The following is a 26,963-nucleotide window of genomic DNA, read 5'->3' as shown; positions in this document are numbered from 1 at the left end:
TGGGAACTCGATGCAAGTGTCAAATAGTGATGTCATCATGCTAATCCAGCAGTAATGTGTATTATTAATTTAAGAACTATCTGAGAGAGAAGTCAGTGCATTTTGTATTTGTTTCTTGACCTGTAAACATCTTACCAACACTTGCCTTGCTCTGTAAGTATGATTTAGGTCATAGTATTTTTTTAGAGATAGGAAAATAGTAAGATCAGTCTAGGTGTTTTCTGTATTTATTTGACACTGTCCTGCAATGTTGTTTTAAAAGTATTTCCTGTGATTCTGAACTCTGTTGTTACTGTATTGAGTTATTGAGTATTGTCTTTGTTCTTTTATTATTCATTATTAAATATATTTAAACCTTTTAATTGTGGCTGGTTTTGTTTGGAGATATTTAAGATCTTAGAGTACTTGCATGTATTTGGTAACACTGTACAGGCCACTCTTAAATAGTCTCAGTCTTGGGCACACTTACCATTTGGATAAGAGTAACATTACACAGTAGAATTGGTCACCCTTTGTAAGGGCCTTATAGTAGCTGATAAGTAGTGGTTGCTGTGGCAACTGGTACTACCTTAGAGTCTGGGCAGAAGGGGGCATAGCTAGTGAACCTGTGCCAGCCTTCCTCAGGAGTGTCTGTGTGTTTATATATAAATCAAATCTCAAAGTGTATGTGTGTGTCAGCTACTTGGCCAGGGACACAAAGCACTGGTTGGACATAGGTTCATAGGTTCATAGGTTTATACTAGGCTATCTGCCCTAAGGCATTTATAAGCCTAGCCCAAATTATTGTGGCTTACGCCACCCCTTATATGAAAAAATACTGTGCCCATTAGTTTGTTGTGCCTCTGTCCAGCAGTGACCCAGAGATGATTCCCGGGGTAAACCTACGATCTCCCATCCACAGGTCTAGATTTCTCTTGAACAGAGTCAGCGAGGTGCTCTGCCTCACATGGACCGGGATTTTATTCCACAGCATAGGGAGTCTCTGAGTGATAAATCTATCCCTCCAGCACGTCCTATTTATATCCGTGCTAAGGTTTAAGTCGCTTGCTCTAGTGGTTTTGGTGGATTTGGATTTTTGAGGTGGAGCATGTCCATTAATTCCGGGTTGGACATGGCCTTGTATGTCAGGCACATGTCACCTCTGAGCAGATGGTATGCGACTGAATAGAGCTGGAGTTTCTTCAATCTGGCAGCATATGACAGATTTTGGAGTCCTTTATCCTTTTGGTGAGGAACTTTTGGGGTCTCTCCAATTGCTGCAGATGTCGGGTGAGATACATCCCGAATGGGGCATTGTACTTTCGATCATTGGTCTGATAAGTGAAGAGTACAGAACAATGACCTCACTAGATCTGGATGTGAATCCCTTCATGATCAGGTGGGCAATGTAGAAGGTCTTTCTAACCACTTTAGCAATGTGAGTGTCAAAGAAAGGCCACTGTCAACCTGGGTCCCCAGGTCCCTGATAACCTCTTCTGTGCTTAGTGGATTGCCACCTATATGGTAGCTTGGGGTTACCTTGTTTTTCCCGAAGGGTATGACTATACATTTTTGGCATTTAACTTCAGGCCATGGCTCTGGCACCAGCTATCTGTTTCCGTGAGTCCCTTCTGAAGGATATCAGTGTCCGATGCACTTTCCACTATGGCCCAGTTTGCAGTCATCTGCAAACTTTGTCAATAAAGTCCTCCCATGTTGGCCTGTACTTCTGAGAAGTAGATGCCAAACAATAGGGGCCAAGGACCGAGCCCTGTGGGACAGCACTTGTGACCGGCTTGGAGTCTGACACAGCGCCAGCAACTCTAACCCTGTGGGTTCTGTCCTTAAGCCAGTTTGCAACCCATCTTGTGACATATGGGTTTACATTTAAGCTGGTAAGTTTTTCTACAATACCGAGTGGGGTATTGTGTCTTGAGGTCAAGGTAGGCTGTATGGACTGCCTTTCCCTCATCAATGGCCTTGGTGACTATTTGAAGAAGTCGACCAAGTTCAAAGGCATGATCTTCCCTTGACAAAGCCAAACTGGGTCGGGTCCAATGTCTGCAAGTCCCTATATTTTTGTTTATGAGCTCCATTATGATCCTCTCCATAGCTTTGCAGACTAGACTTGTTAAGCTTATGGGCGATTACCAGGGTCCGTGGCGCCACCTTTGTGGAGTGGGACCACAGTTGCCCGTCGCCACTCCTTGGGCACGTATCCTGTGGTAAGGCTGAGATTAAACAGCTGCTTTATGTGCGGGTTTAATTCCTCATTTAGCTCGTGTAGCACACAGCCGGGGACACCATCCAGTCTCATTGATGCTGTGTTTTTAGCTTTAGAGAGAGCAGCTTTCACCTGCGCATTTGAGATGTCCGGGAGGCTACACTCGGCTGGGATAGTTATCTCTCCTTTTGGGGAGGAGAGGGGGGTGAAGTTTGCACTGAACCTGTCTGCCAGTATGTTGGCAATGTCTGTGGGTTCAGTGATTTTTGTATCATTTTGGACTAATTCTGAGCATATCTGGGAGTTTCCACCCAGGTTCCTAACATAGCTGAAAAAGGCCTTATGATTGTCCTTTGAATCCATGGCAATTTTTCTCTCAAAATTGGCCTTAGTTGATTTTATGAGTGCTCGTAATTTTTTACTAATAATGATCAGGGGTGACTTCCCTTTTATGGATTTTGTTCTATCATGTAATAGCTTTCTCCTCTTATTGTAAAGTTTGTTAATGGCTGGGGTCCACCAGACTGGACGTTTGCCCTTTGTGGAAAGAGTCTTGGTTTTATTTGGGATTGCCTGATCCATGCAGTCCTGGAGGTGTTCATAGAAGGCATTTGTAAGGGCTTCCAGCTTGGGTTGTGGTTTCCTCTGACTCAGGGGCCTTGAAGGATACCACACCAGTCTTGAGTAGTGTGAAGTTTGCTTTAGAAGTTCTTCACTATGGTCTTTTTGTTTGGGGTGGGGGCGGGATGTGGATTTCCAGTGAGATTAGTTTATGATCAGATCTCACCAATGAGGGATATACTTCCGGTGTGGAGCATTTTGTCCCCATGTTTGTGACAATGAGATCTAGTATATTTTCTCCTCTCGTGGGAACAGTGACTAGCTGTTCCATGGCATTTAATTTATGAACTCCAGGAACCGTTGGGCTAGAAAGTTAGGGCTTGAGTAATGTTCCCAGTCTATATTCGGGTAGTTGAAGTCACCCAATATGATGGTGTTTGGAGATACATTTATACCCTCCAGTGTCTTCAGGAAGGCTGTGTGGGGTTCCTGAGTTTGAGAGGGTGGCCTGTAGCATGCTACAATTTGTAGAGCAGTTTTGCCTATTGTTAGTTGCACCTGGATGGTTTCCGAAGCTTCATGCGTTGCCACCAACCTGGAGGTGTGAGTATCCTTTATGAATATGGATACACCCCTCCTTTTGTGGAGTGGTCCGGGTTTTGGGGCGGGCATGATATGAGGTAAAACCTAATAGTGCGGGGTGCTCTCAGGAGCCTTGAACCAGGTTTCAGTTACAGCACAGACATCGATGTTCTCCATACTGAGAAGGGCCTCGAGTGCGTGCATTTTGAGATTTAGACTTCTGGCATTGAGCAGCATTACCCTCAATTTCTTCCCATTTTGTTTTCTAGGGTGGTAAGTTTAGAATTTGAGCCTTGCCTAAAAAGGCACTATAGAGCCTTAGCCAATATCCGGAATCCCAGGGGTGACAGGTGCAAGCCGTCCCTTCTTGAGCAGCGTGGCTTGTCAAGCATGTCATCCCAGGCAGACAGACACTGGATCCCCTTTGAATGACACCAGACATTAAGCCAATTGTTAAAGCTGATCATCTTGTCTCTATATTGTGGCATCATTCTTGGTGAAGGAAGGATACTGCTCAGGGTTAGGGTCATACCTGCCTGGGCTACATAATCAGAGAGCTCCTCTATGTCTCTTTTCATGCAGTCCAGGGAGTGCGTCTCAGGTCGTTCACACCAGCATGGACAATGACTGTGTCATATTTGTACTTGCTGTGGAGTGACCAGTGCTTGTGTTATGTGCCGATAGGCAGCCTGTGACCCTCTCCTTGTTCAGCCTGGTGAGTGGGACGTCAGTGTGTCTGACTATGGAGTCACCTATGACAAGTATGTTTGGTGTTGTATTTGGGCTGTGACTGCTTTGCACACTGCTTTTGTGGTTTATGTGTTGCTTGTGGGGTGTCTTGAGGTAGCAGTTGTTTGGGTGTCTGCTTTGGAGGCCTCTGCTGTTTAGGTAAATTTTTACTCAGAGCCTCGAATATGTCTTTGTGTGTTTATGTGTTTGATTCAGTGGAGTGGTAGCATTATGTGAGGCTGGTTTTGTGGTGTGTGTAGTTGCCTTCTCCTCCTGTCTGGTCTTGCCAGTCCTGAGTTGAAGAGCTCAGCCTCCAGTTTGGCTAAATAGCTGCATATGTGGGAGGAGGAGAGGGTTGTCTGTGTACATGAGGCAGTTATAACATTGCCTCAAGATTCCCAGATTCACCAGCTGGACTGAGAGGAGATTGACAACTGACCTTTGGACATGCTAGAATAATATTGGGAAATCCTTAATTGAAAACAAGGGCCAGTGGGGAGTGAGGGTGTAGTGCTTTTAATTTTTAGTGCTGACATATAATTGCTTTAGTGAGCAAGTGCCAGGTAACTTGAGTGCAATGTGATACAAGTAACTAAATGCAAAACGACAAACAGTAACTTTCTTTCAAGTGAAACAAGGAAATAAGTACAGTAAGCAATGCAGATATCACTAGTGATCCACAGAAGCGCTGAGAAGTTATTAGGTGAATTAGCTTCCAGGAAATAACAAGCAAACAAACAACAAGTATATAAACAAAGCTAGATTCAGTAGGCCTGGATCTAGTCTATGCTAGAACAAACAAGGTGAACCAATTTCAGTAAGATACAGTTCAAATATTCAGGCACTATAAACCTTTAACCAGAAAATTCCCAGCTCAGAGGGCAGAGTCCAGCCTCTTCTCCCACAAGAGTGCAGTCCACGAACCTTCTTAATGTAAAATAACTGGCCTGAAGCCCAAGTGCCTAAACCAGAACTAATACACTTGGACACTGGGCTCTCAATCAGCAGTTCCCAACTTAGAAGGATGAAAGCTACCTGTCCTGCCACCACAGTGCTTGCCACAAACCTTCCTAATGTAAAACAACTGGTCTGAAGCCCAAGTGCTTAATCAAAAGACTTGAATGATAGCTACACTTTAATCAAGTTACAACCAAGCAGTATTATATACCATTGAATACTTTAGAGAATGTCTGGATTAGTGCTCAAGTTACACAAAACAAAGCTAGATCCAGCAGGCCGAATCCAGTCTATGCCACAGCAAACAAACAACTTCAGTAAGAAACAGTTCAGATATGCATGCACTATAAGCCTTTAACCAGAAATTCCCAGCTCAGAAGGGCAGAGTCCAGCCTCTCCTCCCACAAGAGTGCAGACCACGAACCCTCTTAATGTAAAATAACTGGCTTGAAAGCCCAAGTGCTTAAACCAGAATTAATACACTTTTAGAATAACAGACACTGAGCCCTCAATCAGCAGTTCTCAACCTAGAAGGATGTAAGCTACCTGTTCTGCCACAACAGTGCAGACCACAAACCTCTCAGTGCAAAACAACTAACTGGTCCGAAGCCCAAGTGTTTAAACCAAAAGGCTTAGAATGAGTTACACCAAGCAGTAATAAATACAATTGAGTATTTTAAGATGATGCAAAAGTAAAAAGTAGGTAAAAGCAGATGAAATTTTTTTTTTTTTTGGCTTGACCACTCGGCTGAGATCTTAACCCTATAGCTGTGCCAGTGGGGAGTCTTATTGGGGATCTGGAGAGAGAGAGAGAGAGGGAGAAACCAGCCCCAGACTTACTGATATCTCTGTGTGCTCTTAAGGGAAATTGTACTTTACTGTGTGTGTACTTGTCATCCTCCCAATGTGCACGTCCCTCACTGGTGTTAGTGGTGAGGACTGAGGCTCCTTGATTACTGGGGAAGTGTAGGGGTGTCACAAAGGTTTTAAAGCAGTTGCTTGTGGATATTTAATTCCAATATTTTGCTGGGGGGGGTAGGGTGGTACGAGGGTGGGGCAATGAGTCTAAAACTGATATTTCTATTGAGGCCCCCCCTGTATGTAGTGGGATTATATATGCCTTTTTCCAGAAAGAATAAACACAGGATCCTTTTATGGAGCTATTTACAATGACTGATACTGTGTATAGTATTGCACTGGCTACTATCTTGAGAAATAAAGATGGGAGGATATCAGTGGATGGTGACCATGGTTTGAGATTGTAACATAATTTTTTATATGAAGTAGGGACAGTTTTTAAACTGTGGTGTGGTACTGAGAGTAGTTTGGGGTAGCAGTAGGGATATTATGGATATTAGGGTTGTTTTGGTAAGGAAAGCTATGCTGTCTATGAAATAGGCATTAAATTGGCTATCTGTTTTAAGTGGGGAAGGGTAGGCAAAGGATACGGATTGTTTTTTGTCCCTCAGTGGATTAAGTCTTTGATGGAGGTCCAGAATATTTTGAGATTATATCTATGGCAGTTCTACAGATTATTGTAATGTTATTTTTTGTCATTGCTTACCTGTTTTTTGCAAAGCTTCAAAGTTCTCTAAACTCCTGCAGAAATTTTGATGTTTTGTTCATTTGTTATTATCCTTGTTATACATAAGAATTCTAGCATTTTTAGATGGCCAGAGAGCATGGTTGATTTTAGCATTTTTTCCCCTAAGGGCTGCTCAGTTATTTAGAATATTTAAGAATATTGTATTGAAAGTGAGGACTGTTTCATTCAAGGGGAAGAGTTTTAGATTAGACCAGCTGATGGATTCTAACACTGATCTGAAGGTGTCTTGGATGACATTTGTGATATTATTGATGTATTTGTAGTTGTGTTATGTTATTTAATATGGTGGGTGATTAATCTATGAGTGCTGGTGGGAAGATGATCACTAAGGGAGTCTGCAAGGGTTCCTGAGGTGGTGTATTTGTCAGTTCAGAGACTGTTATCCAGTCTAAGGTGAAGCACTTGTCATAACCTATTTATATCTAGTAAGTGAGGTGATTAATTTTCATAATGGTTAAGGTCTTCATCTCACAGAGACAAGACAGAGGGTTTAATTCTGACCTCTGGTGGTTGGCTAGGCTTGTAATGGTCTGCAGATTGATTGCCTAGTATGAACCTCTTAACCTATTAGCTGTATAAGGCCATATAGGTTAATACTTGGATTGGGAATGTTGGAAATAATGTTTTGCCTGTCAATATTTATGTCTCCTAGTATATTTTTTTTTTCATTATGAATAGTATAGTACTGGATATCTGGTGTAGGATATCTTCCAAATTGTTTATACTGTTTTTACGGGTATATAGAGAACAATAATACAAAGTTTATTTTTTTTAACTAATTTGAGGTATGAGATGAGTATTTTGGCAATATTTAATTTGGGAATACTAATTTTGAAAGGATTTAGTTTATAAAAGTTGGAGTATAGGTTGGCTGTACCCTCCAGCTTTTTGTAGGGTTCATTCTGTTCTTATGATGTTATACCCGGGGGGAGTATTTAATTGTCTTTTATGTTGGGATTTAGCCAGGTTTTGGTAATTGCTAGAATATATACACTATATTGGGCTATCCATGCATGAATTTCTGTGATTTTGTTGCATATACTACAGATATTTAATGAGACCATGTTAATTTGTTGTTTTTTTGCCTGAGGAAAGTATTGGGGTGGGAGTTGATTTGCTAGTTATATTATGGTGATTAATAAGACCTGGATTTGGGTGGATGTCTCCACAGTGAGATATTTACTACAGTATAAGTAAGACAAAGGCATTCCTTTTGAGGCAATTTTTATTTTTAGTTTTTGGTTTGGATGGATATGATGGTATTCAAGAATTCTATATTTGTAGTAGAGATCAGTAGAGCCCTTGAAGACTTATGGGATGATTAAGGTTTGGAAATGACAGCCTTGTTTAATGGTATGGCTGTTGGTTGGTGAGTTCATTCTAGGTGTAACTGTTGAATGGTAGTCTGTAAGGTGGCATAGTAGGCTGAGAAATAGAGTTATATATGAACCTATGAACCTATCTTTGCAACAGAGACAAAAAAGAAAGATTAGGTATACAAAAAGAGTAAATACTAAAGGGGTTATAATTACAGACGAGATGAGTGAAGAAGATTGGGGAGGAGTTGTATATGGGTGGTAGGGCAGAACCATACGTGGAGCATGTATGTTTAGGAAGAATATGTTCAGGTGTGTTTGGGTGGAAGGAGTGGTGGTGGCAGACAATTAGGCGATAAAGAAGAATTTGTTATGTAGAAGAGTGTGGAATATCAGTACAGTTGTTGGCAAGGTTATGTATTTGTGAGGTGGGAGGGGAGAATAGAGTGTGTGTGGAAAGGGAGGTGACAGAGTGGATAAGGGAGGGAGGACAATTGATTGCTCGTATCTAGAGGGAAGGGATGAAAAGCTGTGTTTTAAGTGGACAGATAGAAGCGATTGGTGAGGTGGGTGGGGTGTTAGTCTGCATTAAAGAAGAGAAGGGGTGGATGGGAAGTGAAAGTAGGATAGGGATGCAGAGAAAACCTGAATGGAATGAACCTTTTATACTGACAGGAACATCAGTTTGTCTTGTGCATTGAAGTTGTTTTTTCACTATTAGCCATCTCTTACACAGCATTTTAACATACATTTGAATGTTAGGTTGAAAATAGTAGCTTATTTAGTGCTTTTGTTCAGACTCAGAATTGTAGTTCCAATCCAGATTTTCGAGCAAATGTGGGAAATTAGTCATTTGTGAACTGAAAACACGAACAAAAAAGAATAACATTAGTTGTACCTATATTCATTTTGTTACTGACGTTGTAGTTGGAATCAGCGACCAGCTAAATTGCTTTCTTAAGATTACCTTAGTTACCCTTCCTTATCTACTTGCACAGACACGACAAAGACCAAAGGAAAATAACATGACATTTAAAAAATGACATATAGCTACACTGCAAAAACAGCTTCATGCAACAGCAGGTGAGAGTATTACTTAAATTATGTTTTTTTTTATGTGGTATTCTCACAGAAAGTTTAGAATGAAGGAAAACTTCTTAGTGCTAGGAAAAGTTTTACATCTCAGTGGAGTTGTCTACTAATAATCGTCAGGTGAATTAAGTCAATGAGTCCAGATAAAACGTCTTTCAGGGTGCTAAAAAAGTTGGCAGAGGTGGGTGTTGAACCATTGGTATAACCATATGATTTCTAATTAGTAAAATAAATGCTTCAACAACACCAGATTCAATGACAGTACCTTCTTTTAGAAAGGCAGACTAAGGAAAGACCTGGGTTATTGCAGGCCTGTTAGTCACTCTTGTTCCCATGAAACTCATAGATAAGATTCTGTATGAGTCTGATGGTGTTCCTGAATGTGAATTCCTTTGCCAGTGGTCATCAATGTGGCTTCACTAAGGAACAGTCTTGCCAGTCCACCTTGATCCATTTCAATGACTGCATCACCACTGTTGTGGAAAAGGGTGACTCTGTAAATGGCATGTATGTAGATACCTGAAAAGCTTTTAAGTCTGTACCTTAGAGAAGGCTGGGGCATGGGACTGGCACAGAATTGAAGACTAAGAAGAAACTCATTGCATGGGCTCTGATGGCATTTGTTAGAGGGAAGCTGCTGAGAAATGAGAGGAAGGGTTGGAGTGTTGGAGAGCTTAGTGATGGGACCAGACCTGTTTAGTGCACATTTATGTCAGTATCATACTGAGTTTGAAGATCAAGATCAGTGCTTATGAATAGTAATATGAATATAAGCATTTCACCAATGGATGGGAGAGACAGTCTCCATAAAGAGATTTGTGTTGACTTGCATTGCAAGTAACAAGTGGCAAGAGGAAATTAATATAAAGAAATATGATGTTATGTGCTTTGGTGGAAGAAGCCACAGAAAACACATTCCTAGTGGGATAGTAATAAGTGTGACTGAGGAGAAAAATGATTTGGTGTAATAAACATCAAAGACATAGCTGGCTTGACTACCATTCACCACTGCTCCCCCATCTGGTGCCCCACAATGCTAAGATGAGGAGCAAAAAAAAAATTTCAGTTGCCCAAGTTGGCACTTCACCTCTAAAATACCCCTCAACTTTGCAATACTGAGCAAAAAAGTCTTCTGCTTTTAAAAACTGTAGCAGACTGGCTGCTTACATGTTATACCATACGCCAAGCCTGAATAGCAATGAATGTCTGTACTGCATTATCGACTGATCAGCATCTGCACCCAGTGTAGCTGACCCCTTTGGCCCACCCTAGCTACTTTACTGATAAGCATGGTTGTGCTGATTCATGGTATATGTACTCTAAAAGGTCCATTCAAATGACCAGTAAGATGTCGGGGGCATACTGCAGGTAGTGGATTCCAGAGATATAAAGGTCATCCTTCCATTAAAAAGGGCTCTAGTTAGCTATTTGCTGTTGCTGTGCAAATTCTAGTAGGGTTCATTCAAAAGTGAAAGTTAAGGCAAGAGAAATTTACTGAAGCTTTACCAAAATGGTGTGAAAAAGTGAATTGGTGATGGTATGGAAAAGAAAGGTTCATAACATGATTAATACCAAGTGTAATGTCAGGGAGATAGGTAACAGTAATGATGATAACAATAAATGACCACAGGTAAGGTGGTACAACAGGTTATCAAGCGGAGGTGATGGATCTTGAAATGTATTTCCAGAGGCAAATGACATTGTGAAAAGTCAAAAGTTGCTTGTCAATGGGTGAAACACACACACACACACACACACACACACACACACACACACACACACACACACACACACACACACACACATATGCAGCCAAAGGACAGCTTTGACAGTCAGATGGACTCAGTTTATTACTGGTTTTCTATCAAAATACTCATATGAGGAGTAAATTGAAAGGCCTTTCAACATTTACAGCAGTGTCTGCTCATATTCTTATTAAGCTGATAATAAAAGCCACTGAGAGGTTTTTTTTATATTCTGCAGTAACATCATACAATTATATATATCACCATTTTAAGTAAGTCATTTTGCAACATGAAAATAACAAAAAAAAATTTGACTTTACTACTGTGTAGATAACTGGGGACTCATTTCCACATAAAAATTACATAATTATTGGTACTGTCCATAAAATATTCTACTTACTTAGGAAGACATCTTTGGCATATGTCAATAAATAAAATAAATAATGATTTAGTCTAACCAGGTACTGCAGTATTAGTGAATTCCAATGTACACACCAGCTAATCAACGTTAAGACATACAATGAGAAGGCGGGGTGTGAATGAGGGGAGCAGATTACCTAATTTAAAACTGATATAAAGCTAGATTGAGGGGTGCAACTAAGTGTAACAAGTTATCTAATTTTAAATCAGCTGTCGAATTACAATAACAGATTATTCATAACAGGCATCATGTTCTAACACAAAGTTGTATATCAATACTTCATACTGAAAAACATGAGGATTTAGAATCTTCTTTGTGGTCATGTGATCAGACCTGAGGCTATGTATTTTGCACACTCAGGTCAAGAAATGTGTTGAACTGTTAGCTCACCACCACTTGGTAATAAGTTGGAATGCTGAGCAGACAGTTAGGAGAACAACTATGTGCACTTGGGATATCGTAGTGAGAATGTCTTAGAATACCTAGGAAAAGCTTAGTGTGTGGTGAGTTTAACTTCTTAATATAGGACAGTTTTATCACATATTGGCATATTGTTTAGTGCATCTTCTGAGACCACCCACATCAGTCATATTGTTTCATATTGTCAGGTAATTTCCACTGTTTCCTTTATCCAGCACAAGTAGTCTGTTCAGTTGTTTTTTTCCTATGGTTTAGAGGAACCAAGTGTTAATCCATGTGTCCTATGGCAAGTAAAGAATCTGTATTGCTAATACTGAAGCAAGAGACATGGCTGTTGAACAAAGGTACCTTCCAACAGCCTGGCATATGCTTCCTTTAGTAAGACTGAGATGTCTGATCCCTTTATAATTCATAAGTACATTTCTGTCCCCCTGACTGAGAATAACTCAGTGAGAAAGTGAAATACTAACTCCTGCCTGGAGATTGAACCCAGAACACCCCCCCCCCCCGCACTCCATGTAGTTGTTGCTGCCATTTGACCAACAGGGAGTCTTTTGACAGGAAGATACCTGGTTTCCTCAAGAGCAGTTACTTCTCTTTTAAACTAGGAATGACCGTGATGGTGATTTTAAATGATTAGCACAGTATTGTATTAACAACCCAGTGAAAATGAGAAAATACTAGGATCTACTATCACAAAGTCTAACAATATGACACATAGTAAGGGTCTTGTAAGTATCTCCATGCTTGCCTAGTCCATCCCCAGGGTCACCTCTACAGCAGCTGATAGATATTACTTTTCTGCTGTGTAAAGTTGTGTTGCTTGATTGTCTGTATTTTGATTTATTTAAATTATGAAAAGTCCTATGTCAAACTGTGGAAAAAGGCACTTTAGTACTCTTATTGTATTGTTTTCTTTTTCAGTTTAGATGAGATCACCTTTGACTGAGAAGTCCAATTCTGGAACCAATGCTGTATGTAGAGGTAGGACTAGTATAGAGATGGCAATTTTTAACTTCCCATGCAAGCTCTATTGCTTTCCTTACCAGTGATGTCACATTCTAAACCTCAAAAGCCAATTCTGTTTTCCAAAATACAATGCATTCTTCTCTGTCCCAGTCCTGCATGCCCCTAAGTTGTTGATGCACCTAGGCCCAACTTCCACCTTGCAGATGGGTACCCCACACAGTAGCTCTATACAGTTTTTTTTTTCTTTTTGGCTAAGCTCATGTGAGCTGTGTGCTTCCCCAGCCACAAGGACCTCGCTAATGAACATCACCCTCAGGCTTGACCCCAGGTGTGATGCCCAGGGTTAAATGAAACATCATGGGGTCAAAAATGTGTCTCACTATTTGTCTGGCACATCCTGTTATACCAGTTAGCTGGTACAACCATAAAATAAATGCAAAGTTACACAAACCACAGCTCCAAGAAACAAGCCCACCAACCATGACAAGGTCACAGTCCCAGGAGGACTGATGCTTCATGGCAGAGGAAGGAGCTTGGTGATATAGGAGAGTCTGGCAGTAGTGTACAGCCACAGAGAAACCTGAGAGGACAGCCACTGCCCAACTGCATCGAGGTGAATCAGTTGAGATGATTTGGGCACCTAGTGAAGATACACCCTGGGTGCCACCTGCTGGAAGTATACTAGACATCCCCCACTGGAAGGAGGTCTCAGGGCAGAACCAACACATGCAGCAGAGATTACATTATTGGAAACATAAAACTGAACATGTCTGAACACATATTTGCACTATTTCTTGTGAAGTGTCTGCGGTTTTATTCCGAGACTAAACACATTATTTTCAAGTCAAGACACTTACTGTAACAGCAGACTGAGTATGGTATCATATTTTCAGTAATATTAAATGTTTTTCCAGACATCTGTTTTCTTCAGCCAAATGAATGCAAAGATCATATTACCTGCTTTAAGGTCTTGGGTTCCAAGAAACTTTGCACACTGGAATGCATTTCATTTGTTAGGAAATGCTTAAAATGTAACCAGTCAGAAGTTTTCATTTGCAACTAGCCAAACTTACAGAATATTTCTGTAATAATGTTTCAGGTGTAATTATTCATATCTTAACCAGACCTGAACTCAGGTGTTGTTTGGATCAGGAAAGTTGTACTGGATTCTTTTTTTTTTTTTTTAAACTTGCAGTTTTCATAAATACATCTGGAAAAAATGTGATTAGTAAGCATGAAATGCAAACTAAGCAGCGGTTCTTAAAAAAAACATGAATTACAACCAAATGTCCCATTGTAACCACTTTATTTTTGTTCAGTAGTCAGAATAAATTGGCTTTACCTTGAAAACAAAGCATGAGAGGGCAGTTCTGTGTGCATTACAGTTCAGTAAGAAAAATTAAACCTGATAAGAACTGGTTGTCTGACTGTAATATTTTTAAGGTGCGTGTTTAAGCCCTGCATTAAATAAAGATGCCCTGGGAAAAATGATGTGGTGTCAAGACAAATGTTTGTAGTTTTGTGATGAAATGACCTCTCACAGATTTGAACCAAGACTTACTGCCCACGTGCTAAATACAAATTCCATTTGGTTTGCATGCTGGACTGTATTGCATCAAGTTGCCTGAGTGAGTAAAAGTCATATTTTAAAGACTGGAATTATGACAAAGGCAGATAAATCACAGTCATAACACCAAAAGGCAATTGGTATAGCAGTGGTGGTGATTACTTAGGAATTCAGGTCTGGTAATATATCCTAAAATAAATGTTGTGCTTTGCTTTATGTGGTTGCTGTACAATAGTAAAAATCCGCTTGTACCAAAATTTTAAATATATGAACCAGAAATAATACAGTGTCATTGTTACAAGTACTAAAGTAGAAACCCTCATCCCAAGCATCAAAACTTTTTTTTTCTCTCAGTGTGCTTCAATATGGCAATGTAAACACTGGCATGACCCATTTTACATATTGTAGAGTCTAGTCTGTTGAAGTTCAGACATACAAAAAAAAAAGCAAAATAAATTTTGGGGTTAAACAATTAATAACTTCTCTCTGGCACAAGAACTAAGACAAGTAAACTGACATCTATCAGACTGATTAACCACTGTATGGGACCACATCAAATTGGCAAAACACATCAATATCTTGCTTTGCTGCCTCAATGTTATCCGTAGAACCACGGCGGATTCGGCTCAAGTATTTGCCATTGTCAGCTTGAAGAACCATCTTATAGGAATGACTAACTGTATACTGGCAATAGACATCTGCAGTAGCTTTAGCAGCTTCTATAAAGTCAATTCCACGGTTAATACGACTCAGGTACATGTTCTGTGGAGTTTTCAGAAGGATCTTTCCACATGGAGTTTTTTCCATGAGGAATTCGGCAGAAGGTGTCATGGCTGAATCTGGTGCTTCAATTGTGTGGGCATCTCCATTCTGAACAACACTCCAGAAGTGTCCCAAATCGGTTTTGAATGACACTGGAACACAATTATTCGCAAAAAGCGCCAGTATCCCCAAGGAAGCATTCTGCAAAGGAGAAAAATACAAGATCTGTCATGCATTTCTACTACTTTTACCTGGCTTTATTAGCTTTAAATTCCTTTCCCAAATTACAAGGCTACAGTATCAGTTTTAAAGGACAGAAGAAATAAAGTGATGTTGAGATATATGAAAATAATGATACCCTAACTTCAGTATATATATATATATATATATATATATATATATATATATATATATATATATATATATATATATATATATGGATCTAGGACATTTGCTCAAGTGAGCAAATGATTGAAACCCAAACAGCTGGGCATACTTACACGAATGTGCTTTTCCCTGAAGAAGCACTTTTGCGTAAGTATGCCTGTTGCCGAGGCTGTACTATGGTGTGGGTAAGGGGAAATTTCTCTTTTCCCCACTGCAGTGCAGTCTCGGAGGGAGAATATTAAAGTAGGGGGTATGTGGGGGTCAAATGTAAATGCAGTGTTTTATTTATATTTTTTGTAAAGCGCTTTAACGAAAGCGCTTTTTCGATAAAAGCGCTTTTGTTAAAGTGTGTTCAGTTATGATGGATTCAGACGTTTACTCACTCGAGCAAACATCCTATAGATATATATATATATATATATATATATATATATATATATATATGTATATATATATATATACACATATATACATGTATACATAGATATATGTGTGTGAGTGTGTGTGTGTGTGTGTGTCTTCATGCACTCATATGTATTTATGTTGTACTTTGCTTCACCCTTGTGGCCTAGTCACACCTGATAAGAACCAATGGAACAGCATAATAACCTGGTTAACAATGTGCCAATGTTGTGGTATAGAGGGATAAAGCCCTAACTATGGCCCAGGTTACCAGGGTGTGATTAGTGTCTCGGATGTCTGAGGTGTTAGCAGTGAATGATGCTTGCCCATCCTTGGGTTTGAGGTCACAAACCTGGACACACCTCACACTCAATCCTTGGTGTAAGCCAGGGATGCAAGGGGGATGTCCTTAAGGAAAAAAATTGGTGGACATTTGCTTAGTTCACAACAAGACTTTATGCCAGCACATCCCCATTGTATGTCTGTTCATGGACATTTAAAAAGAGTGCATAAAAGGAAGTTAACCTGGGGCATTAGAAGGAAACACCCTCCAACAACAGTATGATACCAGACTACAGTCCCCTGTCTCCTCACCAACTCAGGACATGAGTTGGGAAAGCCCTCGGGAGGCTAAGGTGGGTATAGAAGACCAAGGGCACAAGGACAGGAGCTGGTGACACCTGCATAGCACCAAAAAAGCCCACTTACCTGGTTAACAATTGAGGATTAAATCAATAAAAAGTATGCATTCCCCAAGAAAAATCCATCTGTTTACATTTCAGCTTTAATGCCAATGCTTGTATAACTTGAAGAAGGTGACATATATTCATGAGGCTAAGCAAACCAAACAGATGATTTTACTGAAAAGCCAAGGTGAAGGAATGTTGTTTGCATTGCTCCCTTTTTTGGGATTCATAACTCTGAAGTGAATGCAATACAGATGAAGAGATATTAAGACCATATATAAAATGCTTTATACAGCTGCTCTAAACTGTAGCTATTGATTTATATTAGTCCAATTTATGAAAATTCCTGGTGTTTTGATTGCACAGGGATTTAATCCTGAAGAACAGAGACTGGCAGTAGCAATTTATAGGGAAAGGCTCTACATTTTGGGAGGACAACTGAGAATCTTAAAAGCAACCACACAAATACACACATACCCACTGACACATACATACACACAAATGCACACACACACACACACACACACACACACACACACACACACATACATACATACACAGTATCCTTGATAGAAAATTAATGGAAATATGCCACATAGTAGATATGCATGACTGGTACAGATTCAAACGTTTTAGCTTGAGTGGTAGGAACTTTTACCCAAATTATTTTTTCTTGTAAGTTATTAGCAGCAGAGTAACAAATGCTACAAACAAATATTGGGGTTACAGAAGCCTCATGTTCCGTAATACAAAGATACTTTGGAGAGTATGCCATTCACTGCATGAGCAGCTGGAACATCATCTCCCAAACACCCCAGCAGTGTGAACAACTGCAACTGCACAGCAGCCTCTGCAGAACAGGGAGAATATAATACAGCCAGGCAGTGTGAGCAACTGCACAGCAGCCTCTGCAGAACAGGGGAACATAATACAACCAGACAGTGTGAGCAACTGCACAGCAGCCACTGCAGAACAGGGGAACATAATACAACCAGGCAGTGTGAGTAACTGCACAGCAGCCTCTGCAGAACAGGGGAACATAATACAACCAGGCAGTGTGAGTAACTGTACAGCAGCCTCTGCAGAACAGGGAGACCATAATACAACCAGGCAGTGTGAGTAAGTGCACAGAAGCCTCTGCAAAACAGGTAGAAAATAATACAACCAGGCAGAGTGAGAAAATGCACAGCAACCTCTGCAGAACAGGGAGAACATAATATAACCAGGCAGTGTGAGCAACTGCACAGCAGCCTCTGCAGAACAAGGAGACTATAATACAACCAGGCAGTGTGAGTAACTGCACAGCAGCCTCTGCAGAAGAGGGAGAACATAATACAACTAGGCAATGTGAGGAACTGCATAGCAGTGTCTGCAGAACAGGGGAGCATAATACAAGCAGGCAGTGTGAGTTAGGGCACAGCAGCCTCTGCAGAACAGGAAGACTATAATACAATCAGGCAGTGTGAGTAACTGCATGGCAGCCTCTGGAAAACAGGGAGAACATAATACAACCAGGCATTGTGAGCAACTGCACAGCAGCCTCTGCAGAACAGGGGAACATAATACAAACAGGCAGTGTGAGTAACTGCACAGCAGCCTCTGCAGAACTGGGGAGCATAATACAACTAGGCAGTGTGAGTAACTGCACAACAGCCTCTGCAGAACAGGGAGAAAATAATACAACCAGGTAGTGTGAGTAACTGCATGGCAGCCACTGCAGAAGAGAGAAAACATAATACAACCAGGCAGTGCGAGTAGCTGCACAGCAGCCTTTGCAGAACAGGGGAACATAATACAAACAGGCAATGTGAGCAACTGCACAGCAGCCTTTGCAGAACAGGGGAACATAATACAACCAGGCAGTGTGAGTAAACTGCACACCAGCCTCTGCAGAAAAGGGAGAAGATAATACAACCAGACAATGTGAGCAAATGCACAGCAGCCTCGGCAGAACAGGGAGAACATGATACAACCAGGCAGTGTGAGGAACTGCAAAGCAGCCGCTGCAAAACAGAACAACATAATACAACCTGGCAGTATGAGTAACTGCACAACAGCCTCTGCAGAATAGGGAGAATATAATACGACCAGGCAGCGTGAGTAACTATATGGCAGCCTCTGCAGAACAGGGGAACATAATACTATCAGGCCACATCCTTCTTACTTAAGTATAGAAATTTCATAGTCTCACAACTGTGAAGAAAGAAAACAAAATGCCACACACAGTGAATCACAACTGGTGTACAAACACAAACTTGCAGAGATGAGGGTACAACATGAGGGTGTACTGTTGTGCTTGGCTAACTTAAATTGTAATTCCTACAATTTAAATATTTCAAACCTCTCCTTCCATGATTTGCTATTGCCTTCTACACTTTTCTATGAATTGAAATTCATCTAAACGAGCTTTCAATGAAATGTGTTTTCAATAATTTTTTTCATTAATTTGTGAATCAATGAAAAAGCAACTCCTTAAAATGTGTTGTACCTAAATAGAAAGATAGTTAACCGGAACTCTCAAGTGAACAGAAAAAAAAAACACTGAAGAAGTACAGTACAGTATGAACAATTCAATTTTCATATGTTGCACTTTCTGTTTCCCCCCTGTAGAAACATACCTTGTGTTTTTAGAGCTTTCAGAGTTTTAAAAAGGAAGATAGGAATAAATTCCCTCTCTCCCCTATCCTGAGAATAAGTCAAACCAAACAAGTCAAATCGCTAAAATGGCAACACTTGCTCCACATTCACTCAGTCAGTTTGCATCAGATTGTACATTCTTTCTTGTCTCTTCAGCTTTCCTACATGCATTCACTCACTCTTTCTCTCTCCAATCTCTCATACACACAATCTCGTCAGCTTTCATACATGCAGTCACTCACTCTGTCTCTCTGATCTCTCACACACAGTCGCTTCTGCTTTTATACATGTATTTACTCACTCACTCTCTCACCAATCTCTCACACAGTTGCATATGTGTGATTAGTAAGTGCACTTTTGTTTTATGATTTGTTGGGGAGGTGTGAAAATAGGAGGAATAAAGGAAAGCTTTTAGTCAAGAAATTAAAAATGTGGATGTGTTGAGGCTAAGATACAAGTATGAATCTATCACTTATTTATTATTCTTTTTGTTTTATCTGGGTAAATGAACTGATCCATTTTGATCATTTTCAGGCACGACCCAGGGGTAAATGCAATGCACTGACAGTTCAGAGTAGCCATTTAAGCAATATGCTGTTAGAAGATAGAAAGAAAATGGAGTGGCAGGAGAAAACCAATTTATACACAATGGGAAATCTGCAGACTACAGAAATGTAGGGAATGGAGATCAGCATTAAACCCTGGACCGATTGAAGGGGGTCTACAAGGTAATGGTGTTAATTCCAAGCCCACAGTGCTGTTCAACATAGTAAAATTCTTGAAGTAAAATGGCAAAACATTGAATACTTCTCTCCCACTAAAAAAGCCCTTTATCGGTAAAACAAAACTATAAAACTGAGATAAAGTGTCATCTTGGTAGTGATACTGTTAGGGAAAGGGTTTTTACTAATGTAATCTGTAGAGTTAGGCTTACAGTTAGGGTTGGCACATATGAGTAAAGTGGTCGGGGAGGGGGTCATACTTCATATTGTTCAGAAAATGCATATTGATGCAAAACCCATTATTCTATTAACTTTTTAAGTGAATTACAGAAACAATTTAAATTGTCTCTGATTTTAGGCTTTTGACCACCCATTAATTTTTGGTTTTATTGAGAATTTAAAAAAAAAAAAACTTCTGCGGTGGTGCAGCGGTAGCGTTGTTGCCTCACAGCAAGAGGTTCTCCCGTTCGATTCTCGGCTTGGGTTGGGAGTGCCTTCTGTGTGGAGTCTACATGTCCTCCCCATGGTTGAGTGGGCATTTGAAAGACATTCGTTGAATGGGCATGCCTTTGTTGAAGGTTGGGCGTCGAGCTGGCAACTCGACACCATAAAAAAAACAACTGCCAATCATTAGCGGACCGGAGTTCTGCTGTGGCGACCCCTAACCGGGAAAAAGCTGAAAGACAACAAACATTGAGAATTCTAAAAAAGGCTGAGAGGTATTAATTGAGACACACGAGGAGCCTAATGGGAGGTATATGCCTGCACAGTTCTCTCAGGAAGGAGGGGTGTGAGGATGTGCTGGGGATGCCTGATGTCATGTCTCAGGAAGGAGGGGTGTGAGGGTGTGCTGAGGATGCCTGATGTCATAGTCCCCAGTGGTGAGAAGGATCAATCAGAAAAGCATTATCATGTTTTTGAGGTAGACAGAGAAAGTAAGGCATGCACTGCTGTGCAGGTAAGGGTGGCTTCTCACTTGTATGCATGCTCACCTGGCAGCCTTATTCATCAGCCTACCTCTCAACTGTCCAGATTTTCGCCTCACATTTTTCTGGTCTGTCCCTCATAAAATTAGTGGTTTTCTGACAAATCTCTGAAGACTGACGTCACTAAATAATGGCAGACAATTGAATTTCAGGCTTCATATCCTTCAGAAAAATGCATATGCATATAATCCTGTTATTTTAGCAACGTACTAATTTTGTAGCAGCAATATTTAAAACCAGTCCTTAGTTTTGGGTCTTAGTCCTGATATCCAGAGGTTAAGAGGTATACCCATTAGTAAGGGGAAGATTTAGGGCATAATCCACAAAGATTCAGCACTATTGATGATGTGGAACAACTGTCCTATGTCCGTAAAAAAACTACTCCTGAAAGGACACTGGTGGCACCTAAACTGCAGCAGTAATCCCAGACAGGGGCACGATGAGCTCCAAAAACAGCTGACATATATATATATGTGTGTGTGTGTGTGTGTGTGTGTGTGTGTGTGTGTGTGTGTGTGTGTGTGTGTGTGTGTGTGTGCGTGTGTGTGTGTGTCTATATTTATATGTATATATATATATATATATATATATATATATATATATATATATATATATATATATATATACAGGGGCAGTACCAGTCTGACAGGAACAAGCTGAAGTTGAGGAGGAGCAGTATCAGTGTGAGTGGAACAAGTTGAAAATGATGAGGGCAGTACCAGTCTGACAGGAACAAGCTGAAAAAGATTAGAGGCGGTACCAGTCTGAAACAGTACAACATAAACCACATCATGCACAAGTGGGAGGTTTATTAATTATCTCGCTCTACCTTGTATGTTGTATGTTGAGTGAGCCTTGTATAATATATTCCCTGTACGACAGAGGCTGCTGTGCAGTTACACACACTGCCTGGTTGTATTAAGTTCCCCGTTCTGCAGAAGCTGCTGTGCATTAGCTCACACTGCCTGGTGGTATAATGTTCTCTCTGTTTTGCAGAGGCTGCCATTCAGTTACTCACACTGCCTGGTTGTATTATGCTCCCCTGTTCTGCATAGGCTTCTGTGCAGTTACTCACACTGCCTGGATATATTATGCTCCCCTATTTTGCAGAGGCTGCTGTGCAGTTGGTCACACTGCCTGGTTGTATTATGTTCTCCCTGTTCTGCAGAGGCTGCTGTGCAGTTACTCACACTGCCTGGTTGTATTATGTTCCCCTGTTCAGCAGAGGCTGCTGTGCAGTTACTCACACTGCTTAGTTGTATTATGCTCCCCTGTTCTGCATAGGCTGCTGTGCAGTTACTCACACTGCCTGGTTGTATTATGCTTCCCTGTTCTGCATAGGCTGCTGCGCAGTTACTCACACTGCCTGGTTATATTATGTTCCCCTGTTCTGCAGAGGCTGCTGTGCAGTTACTCACACTGCCTGGTTGTATTATGTTCCCCTGTTCTGCAGAGGCTGCTGTGCAGTTGCTCACACTGCCTGGTTGTATTATGTTCTCCCTGTTCTGCAGAGGCTGCTGTGCAGTTACTCACACTGCCTGGTTGTATTATGTTCTCCCTGTTCTGCAGAGGCTGCTGTGCAGTTGCTCACACTGCCTGGTTGTATTATGTTCTCCCTGTTTTCCAGAGGCTGCCATGAGTTACTCACACTGCCTGATTGTACTATGTTCCCCTGTTCTGCGGAGGCTGCCATGCAGTTGCTCGCACTGCCTGGTTGTATTATGTTTTCTCTCTTCTGCAGTGGCTGCCATGCAGTTACTCACACTGCCTGGTTGTATTATGTTCCCCTGTTCTGCAGAGGCTGCTGTGCAGTTACTCACACTACCTGGTTGTTTTATGTTCCCCTGTTCTGCAGAGGCTGCTGTGCAGTTGTTCACATTGCCATTGTGGAGGGCAAAGCCCTCCCATGTGGGGGGGGGGGGGGTGCAGGGAGGTTTGTCCCCTGCAAAAAAATATTTTGGATGACTATTGTTATATGCAACAATTTCTATGAAACGTGAGTCAATGAAATGTGGTTTTGATGGTGTGTTTCAATGTATTTTTCAATCATTTGTGATTTTATAAAACTGCAATGTGATGAAAAGTATGCAATGTCTTTCAGCTTCTCATGTTAGGGGTTGCTACAGCATATCACCAGTCCGCAGATTGACTGGCAGTAGACTTTTTACAGTGTTAAATTGCCAGCCTGGTACCTGACCTTCACGGAAGGCACACACATGCACCTACCTTCATGTCTTTTAAAACTCACTCAACCACAGGGAGGACACCCAGATTCTGCACTGAAGATGCTCCTGCTGAGAATCGAAAAGGAGAACCTCTTGCTATGAGGTAACAACGCTAACTGCTGCCCCATCTTGGCCAGCAATGTGATGAAAAGTATACTCAAACATATTCTCAGATTTTGCATATGTTAAAATTTTCTATTGTTCAACAATCTAGAACCATCTACAGTACAAAAGATGAATTTTTCCATGCTTATGTCCCACTTGTGTTTCTTCATATGTGCAGTGCTTGTGACAGTCACTATATCAGCTCAAAGATGTTTTTCCATCATAGCCATCAGTTCAGAAAACTTTAATCCTGGACTGTGGGAAATGGTATATACTATTCATTTTTGTCTTGTTCCCCTTTACCTGATTGTTTTATATATAGATATAGATATATATATATATATAGATATATATATATATGGTTCTACCTGACTTCGTCGACAGCGCAGAAGACCGACAGCGGAATTGAGACTCAGAAGATCAACAGAAGAAGACCGACGAATCGCGAGTGGCAGAACATCGACAATGCAGAAGACCGACACGACGGATGACAACACCAGCGCCGAGGATGCCGACATGGGAAAGGCTGTGTGAGTATCTTGGTAGTGACGGACGTTAGGGTGCGAGGCAGGTAAGTGTGGAGATTGACGGTCTGTGGGGATAGGGGTGGGTTAAGTGAGTTAGGGTTAGGGAGCGATAGGGGTGGGTTAAGTGAGTTAGGGTTAGGAGGCGATAGGGGTGGGTTAAGTGAGTTAGGGTTAGGGAGGCGATAGGGGTGGGTTAAGTGAGTTAGGGTTAGGGCGATAGGCGGGTTAAGTGAGTTAGGGTTAGGAGGCGGGTAGGTAAGTGTGCGATAGTGACGGACCTTAGGGTTAGGGTAAGGTTTAGTGTGGGCTTGTAAGGATTTTGGTGTGCTTGTGTTGTGTGTGTGGTTTGTGGAATGGGGATGTGTTTTGTTTTTAATAATTGTTATTGTGGTGTGTGCAGTGTATGGGGTTTCGTGTTTGTGTACCGTCGGTTATTTCGTTGTCGGTTATGTGTGGTTTCGTGTTTATGGACTGTCGAATATGTGGTATCGGTGATGTGGTTGTCGGTGTTGTGTGGTTTCGCTATGTCAGGTAGAACCATATATATATATATATATATATATATATATATATATATATATATATATATATATATATATGCTGCCTTTTATCATGATGCAATAATCCTCTCCCTATCTTAGATAGAACACCACTGAGTACTTTGATGTTTTGGAAGAGGAGCATATGATGATTTTATATCACTTGCTACTTTGGTGTTTTAGAGCAACAGCACATGATCTCCATGATGGTTTTTTTTTCTGTATAAACTTTTTTGTTTAGTTTAAATGTTTGCTAATGAGTCATTGAAATGTGTCACTTAGGATGTTGGTTCACTTTCTAGATAAATAAACCTTTTATTTTATTTTCACCCACACTTCATTCACCAGGTTAGTTCCACTAGGTGAATGGCGTCTTTTCAGGAGAGACTTAAAGTTATATTCATACTGAGGTAATGCCAGTAATGACCTGAAAAGTCAGCATACAACAGTGTGCCAAACTGTTGCTAAATAGAGTCAGGTTCATGGAACTGGGAGATATAGGCTACTCTGAACTGTCAATGCATTGCATTTACCCCTGGGTTGTGCCTGAAAATGATCAAAATGGATCAGTTCATTTACCCAGATAAAACAAAAAGAATAATAAATAAGTGATAGATTCATACTTGTTGTATCTTAGCCTCAATGCATCCACATATTTAATTTCTTGACTAAAAGCTTTCCTTTATTCCTCCTATATTCACACCTCCCCAACAAATCATCAAACAAAAGTGCACTTACTAATCACACATATGCAACTGTGTGAGAGACTGGTGAGAGAGTGAGTGAGTAAATACATGTATGAAAGCAGAAGCAACTGTGTGTGAGAGATCAGAGAGACAGAGTGAGTGAATGCATGTAGGAAAGCTGAAGAGACAAGAAAGAATGTACAATCTGATGCAAACTGACTGAGTGAATGTGGAGCAAAGTGTTGCCATTTTAGCGATTTGACTTGTTTGGTTTGACTTGTTCTCAGGATAGGGGAGAGAGGGAATTTATTCCTATCTTCCTTTTTAAAACTCTAAAAACGTAAGGTATGTTTCAGCAGGGGGAAAACAGAAAGTGCAACATATGAAAATTGAATTGTTCATACTGTACTGTACTTCTTTAATTTTTTTTGCTGGTCACTTGAGAGTTCCGGTTAACTGAGAGTGTACTGTACAGCTATCTATCTTTCTATTTAGGTACAACATATTTTAATGAGTTGCTTTTTATTGATTCACAAATGAATGAAAAAAATGATTGAAAACACATTTCATTGAAAGCTCGTTTAGATGAATTTCAGTTCATAGAAAAGTGTGGAAGGCAATAGCAGATCATGGAAGGAGAGGTTTAAAATCTTTAAATTCTAGGAATTACAATCTAAGTTAGTCTAGCACAACAGAACACCCTCATGTTGTACCTCTATCTCTGCAAGTTTGTGTTTGTACACCAGTTGTGATTCGCTGTGTGTGGCATTTTTTTTTTCTTCACAGTTGTGAGACTGTGAAATTTCTATACTTAAGTAAGAAGGATGTGGAGGGCAAAGCCCTCTCATGTGGGAGAGTGGGGTGCAGGGAGGTTTGTCCCCTGCAAAAAATATTTTGGATGACTATTGTTATATGCAACAATTTCTATGAAATGTGAATCAATGAAATGTGGTTTTGATGGTGTGTTTCAACTTATTTTTCAATCATTTGTGATTCTATAAAGCTGCAATGTGATGAAAAGTATGCAATGTCTTTCAGCTTCTCCTGTTAAGGGTTGCCACAGCAGATCACCAGTCCGCAGATTGATTGGCAGTGGAGTTTTTACAGTGTCAAGTTGCCAGCCTGGTACCCGACCTTCATAGAAGGCACACACATGCACCACCGAGGATGCCGACATGGTAAAGCGTGTGAGTATCGTAGTGACCGTAGGGCGAGGCAGGTAAGTGTGGAGATTGACGGTCTGTGGGGATAGGGGTGGGTTAAGTGAGTTAGGGTTAGGAGCGATAGGGGTGGGTTAAGTGAGTTAGGGTTAGGGCCCCATGGGGGCGGGTTAAGTGAGTTAGGTTAGGACGATAGGTGGGTTAAGTGAGTTAGGGTTAGGGCGATAGCGTTAAGTGAGTTAGGGTTAGGAGCGGTAGGTAAGGTCATAGTACGGACCTTACGGTTAGGCTAAGGTTTAGTGTGGGCTTGTAAGGATTTTGGTGTGCTTGTGTTGTGTGTGTGGTTTGTGCAATGGGGATGTGTTTTGTTTTTAATAATTGTTATTGTGGTGTGTGCAGTGTATGGGGTTTCGTGTTTGTGTACCGTCGGTTATTTCGTTGTCGGTTATGTGTGCTTTCGTGTTTATGGACTGTCGAATATGTGGTGTCGGTGATGTGGTTGTCGGTGTTGTGTGGTTTCCATTATGTCAGGTAGAACCATATATATATATATATATATATATATATATATATATATATATATATATATATATATATATGCTGCCTTTTATCTCCTTATGATGCAATGATCCTCTCTCTATCTTAGGTAGCACATCACTGAGTACTTTAATGTTTTGGAAGAGGAGCATATGATGATTTTATATCACTTGGTACTTTGGTGTTTTAGAGCAACAGCACATGATCTTCCTGATGTTTTTTATTTTTATTTTTTTTTATAAACCTTCTTGTTTAGTTTAAATGTTTACTAATGAGTCATTGTAATTTGTAATGTTGGTTCACTTTCTAGATAGATAAACCCTTTATTTTATTTTCACCCACACTTCATTCACCAGGTTAGTTCCACTAAGTGAATGGCGTCTTTTCAGGAGAGACTTAAAGTGATATTCATACTGAGTTAATGCCAGTAATGA

At 40.7% G+C, this 26,963-nt stretch overlaps 1 protein-coding gene across 1 annotated transcript in view; it reads right to left on the bottom strand.

Annotated features, from left to right (window-relative positions):
* Window positions 1-13,890: 13,890 nt before the first annotated feature.
* Window positions 13,891-26,963, bottom strand: part of LOC122791273 — a 43,752-nt gene continuing 30,679 nt past the window's right edge. Inside the window, exon 3 of the mRNA XM_044058945.1 lies at window positions 13,891-15,131. Within this exon, the coding sequence (XP_043914880.1) occupies window positions 14,700-15,131 (432 nt within the window). The 3' untranslated portion in view covers window positions 13,891-14,699. The remainder of the gene's footprint in view (window positions 15,132-26,963) is intronic.

This window comes from Protopterus annectens, chromosome 17.part0, assembly GCF_019279795.1.
Source record: "Protopterus annectens isolate FY-2018-M chromosome 17.part0, PAN1.0, whole genome shotgun sequence".
NCBI lineage: Eukaryota > Metazoa > Chordata > Ceratodontiformes > Protopteridae > Protopterus > Protopterus annectens.
This window is presented reverse-complemented; position numbering and strand designations above follow the sequence as displayed.